At 33.8% G+C, this 6659-nt stretch overlaps 1 protein-coding gene across 1 annotated transcript; it reads right to left on the reverse strand.

Annotated features, from left to right (window-relative positions):
- LOC120429047 (uncharacterized) lies at positions 1-2043 on the reverse strand. The gene is made up of 3 exons (XM_039594189.2): positions 1028-2043; positions 540-689; positions 1-476 (listed from the first exon to the last, which is right to left on the reverse strand). The coding sequence occupies exons 1-3, from the start codon at positions 1722-1724 to the stop codon at positions 1-3; spliced, it is 1323 nt and encodes a 440-aa protein (XP_039450123.2). The 5' UTR covers positions 1725-2043.
- Positions 2044-6659: the final 4616 nt, after the last annotated feature.

Below are 6659 nucleotides of genomic sequence, written 5' to 3' on the forward strand. Positions count from 1 at the left end.
CTAAGTTCGTTCCCTGGTGACGACAACAATACTTGCGTATAAAAGAAAAGTTCTAAACTCTGTGCCTTTCCAGCGAGGTAAGTTCTCTAGCCCACGCAAAGGGCGCTGAATTTCCTTGGGCAGCTTGCATAATTTCAAAAAATTGCTGATTTCTTGAATTTGAGCGGCAGACCATCTGGCGTTCTGATTTCCCAAGATTCCGGATTTCCAACCAACCAAAAACCGTTTTGTAATCCCAAGGTCAATTAAATGCAAGGCATCACCAATCGGGAAATCCTTAATCATGTCAAGTCTAGTTATTTCCTCGAGGATAGAGTCATGTTTATGATGGCCTTCGTAGGTTCGGGAGCGGAATGCTGAGTCGGTTCGTAGAGCTGCATTCAGCTCTGGAAAGATCATCTTCCCATGTGAATAACAATACTCCCCCTCCGTAACACACTTCAAGCAGGAGGCGTATCCGTTGTGCCCAATTACACCTAAATAAAAAAAAAGTTATCCAAATGAATAAATTAATAATTATGAAATTATGCTTTGTTTACCTCTCAGCATGGCTCTAGCTGGGGTGTCACAAACAAAACATCTTAGGGTAACTTCGATGGCGCGATTATTTATTGAAATTCCATGCTGCAGCAACACGTTCATGTCGTCTACAAATCTTCGTAGAAAAGAATTGACATCTTTAGGTTTGTCTGAAATATATTTTATGTTAATTTGTGTACATTTGTGTTAATTCTTAAATTACTTAAAAACACATGATTTTGTTCAGAAACAGGCTTACGGAAGTTTGCTAATAATTGATTATCAAACATAACAAAAAATTCAAACGAAATGATAGAAAAATCATTTAAATGAGCAAAAACAAAATAGATTTTAAGTACAGTCCATACTCGATAATCTGAAGGCCTGTTGGCAAGAAATTTACTAAATACGGCACCTCCAAGGCCGTTGGATAATCGAGTCTGTACTGTATACTTTATGATTCGATGTGTTTTTAAGAATTTTCAACAAAGATTAATAATTTTCTTACACATTCCACTGAAAATCCCAACAACCAGAGGTGCAATCTCGTCCATTTCATGGATTTTGACCAGGATTGGCCAAAATGCAGACGTCGAACTTTTACTGATGGGTACGCCGTCAATGTTTACAATCAAAGATATTTTCGTAATACTTTGATTTTTGCTGAACATCAGTACTTTGGTGAGCACTTTTTGCAACCCGTAATGCCAGTATTCTCCTCCCATTTCGTCGTCGTGTGTAATTTGTACTTTGGCTGGAGTTTTTACTAACGTCCGAGCATCAGCCGGAAGTACATTATCGGGAATATTGGTCTTCAGAATAGTTAATAGTGAATTAACAGCCGTGTGCTTAATTTGATGAGTAATAGCCCACGTTTTCAAATGATCCCGGAACTCGTACATGGAGCTTTTACTGTCCACGTTAGAACCCGCTGGACCCTCTTCGGCACTTTGTGTTGTTCCAGCGTGTCCTTTCGAAGCCTCAACCACATCCATGAACGAGGCGATTGCTGGTTCCATTTGGGAAACGTTTGCTACTTCCTGTTGCCACCCATTTGCCGTCGATTCCATCGGGTTCGGGTTTATTTCGGGAACCCGCTTCGCAGCTTCCACTATCATGGCCTTTTTCTTAACACGGAATGAGCCATTTCGCTTAATACGACGCCAAATTTCGTTTGTAATAAGCTTTTTCGGAAATTTTGGCATTTTAAAATACACTTAGCGAAACCTTGTGACAGCTAAACTTCTGCACTAACCATTTTCAACAAACACAATTTGTGGATCAAGCTATAGAAACATGTTACTCAAATATTACATTCTCTTGTTTTGCAAACCACACATAAACAACTTGTTTACGAGAAATCCAAGCCGAAGCCACATGTCAAATCTATGATGTTATCATGTTTAGCAAACAGAAATGAAACATCATGTCTGCAAATGTCATTTTGCTTTTCGAGTTCTACAATCATGTTTCATTTAAGTCAGAATAAACTTCAAAATGAACTATTCGTAATCCGTTGCTACACTTGGCATTTGTGTTACACAACAATGTTGAACAATGGTTTTTAAATCAAAATGTGAACAATTGATCATTTTTGATGACACTTGTTCAATAACCAACGTGTTAAAACGCTTATGCAGCAATTGTTCAACAAAAAAATAAAAAGCGATGTTTTTCTTGCTACTTGGGGATTTAGTATCGCGTAGAGCGGTGCTGAAAAACACACATTTTATGTAAATATAAAGCAAAAGCCGCCCACCACTACGCTGGGAATTAGCCGCAGGCACGTCAGTGACTAATTGAGGAATGATAAACATCAGGAGAGCTTTGCTCAACGGGTTTCGAAACATTGGGCAGTTCCAGTTTAAATCAGCAAAATCCAGTTCAAAATTGTTTCAACCTGGGTCACACTTCGTGTAGATGCGCAAATAAACTTAGTGCGTCTCCATTAAAAACTAGTTTCAGCAACTGCACGTTTTAAAAAGTACATTTGAATATTCTGTTTGAGGAGTCGGAGTTGGAGTCGTCATGTTTGTCATGCCATAGACTCAACTTCTGAGAAGCTGTATCAGCCTGAGCATAAGCCCAATCCAAACTTCAGGCAAATTCGATTGCAGTTTTGAACTTGCTGGTTTGACGTGGAATTGGCTCATTACTTTTCAGCGGCGTTGTGCGTTTGTTAGAGACCGGATGATTCATTTCCACTTAAAGGCCATCCATGAACCACGTTGACACTTTTTGAAATCTTACAATCCTACTTTTGTCGACAATTGGCCATAAAAAAAGTTTTTGTATGGAGCGTGGGCAATTACTGAGCCATTCATTCGCTCCGGTTCTGGGATGCCACATGGTTTTTATAAATGTCTGTAATAAGGTCTTTGTATGTCAAATATGTCAATTTACAGTCATGTTAATCCATCAGAAATTTTGCTTTTAAGCATTTGAAAACTAATGAAATAAGTAAGTCAATTGATATTCTTACAGAATACTAATTTAATAAAGTTTTTAAAAGTCTGCGCACTTCAAAAAATACCTGCCACAAGCTCAAATGTCTGTGAAACACAGACAAATCTGTGCATCTGGGATTCTTGCTCCAGTTTGCGTTTCCATAAGTCCCTTAAGAAGTTTGGTTACGTGTGTTAAAAGTTAAATACAAAAAAAGATTTGGTAGAGGGTTTATTTCCAGTCCAGCCATTAAATATTGACATTTGACTGGAAATAATAAGTACTTTAGCAATTTTAAGACACAAAACAAAAATCAAAGAAGGCATCAGACAACGAGGTAATTCAGTGATATTTTTTTAGTACTGAACAAACATGGTCTAACTAAGACCTGAGAGAACATAAATATCACTTAAGTGGCAGTAACTGGAAACAGAGCTGCCAGATTTTCTAACCTTTAGACTCGTAGGAAAGGTCTCTGGATTGCCAATTCAATGATGGATCTGAACAAAGTTTCCATACAAATAAGTGAGATCCGGCTTCAACAGTACATAAATATCACTTGAGTAATCATAATTTGAGACAGGCCACATCTTCGAATGAAGAATGTGTTTTGGTATCGGGACGATGTCAACTATCAATTAAAATTTCAAGATTATTAAAAAAAACTATTTTCAAATGAAATACTAAAATTATAAGTTTTCGTAATATCAAGTGCTTGTAAATTTCTCAAAGATTTCGAAATCATTCTTTATTGTTTCAAATTCTAGATTTTTTGAATTTTCAAAAAAATATTTGAAATTAATGTTTTGGAAATATTGGTATCGAAGGATCGGAAATTTTCCTAAAGATATCGATAGTTATAGCACTTTTTTAAACACAAATTTTTTACAAAATTTCTTATTTTTGTTATACTTTTTTGGAACGATCCATAAACCACGTGGACACTTTTTTTTGAATTCTAGATATTATTTTTGGAATATTTTCAACTTGTAAGGTTTGTCTCAAAATTATTATTTTTAAAATAGATACTAGATCCATGCAATAATTTTTGGAAACATTTTTTTTAATAGTGTGTAAAAAATAGTTGGGCTGGAAATTCTTATTTCAAATTCCGGGGAGATAATAGTTTTTTTTTTGCTCGTAACTCCATACAACATGCTGATTTCCACAACTTATTTAGTAAAACTTTTGATAGACACTTTTTTGCTCATAACCTATTGATCACTCGATTTTAGCTTTTTATGAGCTGTAATTGAACATCAAAGTGCTGATATTCCAACACTAGAGGCCAGATAGAGTTAGATTCTGTTCCCTTAATTAGTTTACTAAGGTTATAAGCATTTAAAAAATACACTAAAACTTTAGGCAAAACTTGTATTGCCTAAACCAGGGGTGCCCAACCTTTTGGCCCTGCGGGCCAGGTCTGATTTTTCTGAAGCAGTGACGGGCCGGAACTAATATTAGATAAAAATTGAAAAAGAAAACAAATGCTATTCATAAAGTTAATTTTATTAGGTAAAAAAATAAGAAACTAATGTTGCTAATAAAATTCATGCATCTTGATTCTTGACTTTTAAAATAAAATACAAAGATAACCATCAAACATTTGTTTTATTTGATATTTTTGTAATCGTTTTGTCGATTGCGATAAAATATCCTAAAATCATTTCAAATGTCATTAGTCCATGCAAGTTTCTTAAAGTTCAATTTCCTTACACAATAATTTACAAAACTTTCAATGCGTCATGAAGAAATTTATTGAAAATAAATTTGGATTCAAATCTTTTTTTTGCAAAAAAACACTTTTTTGTTGCTGTGCAAGTTTATTCATATATTTTACAAAAAAATTTAAAATGGTTTGAAAACCCGTAAAATTTCAACAATGTAGAATAATATATATTTAAATGTGTTCAATTAAATATCCCTAAATTTTTTTGACGCAGTATGTTTTTTTTTATTTTAAAAATATTTGCAGCAGTATTTATTTTAAGTACGAAAATAGTAGTTTATGCAACAAGTTGCAAAAAGAGGATTTTTTCAGCTCGAGTCGTACATTTATCCAACGAGGTTCACCGAGTTGGATAAATACGACGAGTGCTGAAAAAAACAAGTTTTGCAACGAGTTCCATACAACATTTTTTTGCAATTCCGAAAAACACCCGTTGAGTGAAATTTTAAGTCCAATTTTCATGTTTTTTGTCAATAAATCGTTCAAACAAAAAAAAATGTTGAAAAGTGTTACTTTTCGAAACAAGTGCTGAAAAGTTCAACTTCTCAGCACCCATTTCAGTGCTGAAAAGTAAAACTTTTCAGCATTTATTTTGAAGAGTGTTGCTATTCGAATTTTTTTTTATTTTTGGTACAGAAAAGTAGGCTATTTCGTCGTTCAAGAATGACAGGAAAGGTAATTAGTTTCACGACGGAATTGCAAAAATTTGCTTTTTAAAGCTTATTTTTCAAACGAGACCATATCACTTAAAAGTTATTCTGAAAAATAAATCATTTTCTGATTACTCATTTATTAAAAATCTATTTTAAACATTTCGTGCATTTCTTTGAAGAATTATCAAAATTTTCAGAAAACTACATAATTTAAAAACAAATCTATAAATTTCTTAAATAGTTTATAGTTTTCTGATTTCTTTACGTGTGTTAAAAAAATGGATTAAGAAATTATCAAATTGTATTGAAATTACCGTTCATTTTATGTCCAAATAACAAATCATCAAAAAACGCAAAAAATCAGTATTTTTTTCTGAAAATATGTAGTTTTGACAATATTTTGAGTATCGTTAACCAGGGTGACAAGGAAAGGTTTAACGTTTGCTTTTGGAAAAACCTCTTCTCTCAGAAATCTTAATAAATTCGTGCATGGCGACGAATGGTCCCAGAAATACAAATCCAATTACTAATATGAAAGTTTTGATGCGCTCTTTCAATTGAATTTTGGCCCGAAACCGGGAACTCAAAGTTTGATTTTAGAGAGTTCTTTATCTGAAATACTAATGCGATGTCTGCATCCGCTCTTATTAATTTGTGTCTTCCATCATTGGAAAACCGCTCGTAAAACCCTCAATTTTTATATTTTAGATTTGTATCCGTAGGGTCGGAGACGAATATTTTATTTTTCGATTCGCAATTTTCGACCAATAAATGTGGTCAAAGCCATTTTTAGAGGTATTTTTTGGACTATTTACAGATAACACTATCAAATTACAAGTATTACTGCTTGGGCCCAAAATTTTAAGATTTTTCAAAAAAAAATTCAGAGATATCGTCCTATTAGTGTTTTATGTCTTATTTTTACCCTATTTATTCCTATCAAATTTTTGGTTTTATACAGAATCATATACATAAAATTCGAAGTTTCGGCTCGTTCTCGCTTGAAAGATCGATAAGTCGTCAAGTCGAAGCATAAACGCTAGCCCATTTACGCTTACACGTTTTACGCTGCGCGTGAAAACGGTTTTTCTGGCTGATAGACAAAGTGCTATATCAATGCATTTTCTTTTAATTAAATCTTAGACTAATTGAAGACTGAGTACCCTTTTCTCTAATGATGTGAATCCAATTTGTTTTCCCTTATTAAATATAGTAATTTTGTGTACCTGTACCTCTGAATTTTAAAGTAAAATGGCATTCGAGATTAAGCCTAAAAAGATTCAAAGGTTAAGGTCAAATTCTCACGGGGTGCT

Source organism: Culex pipiens, chromosome 3, assembly GCF_016801865.2.
Source record: "Culex pipiens pallens isolate TS chromosome 3, TS_CPP_V2, whole genome shotgun sequence".
Taxonomy (NCBI): Eukaryota; Metazoa; Arthropoda; class Insecta; order Diptera; family Culicidae; genus Culex; species Culex pipiens.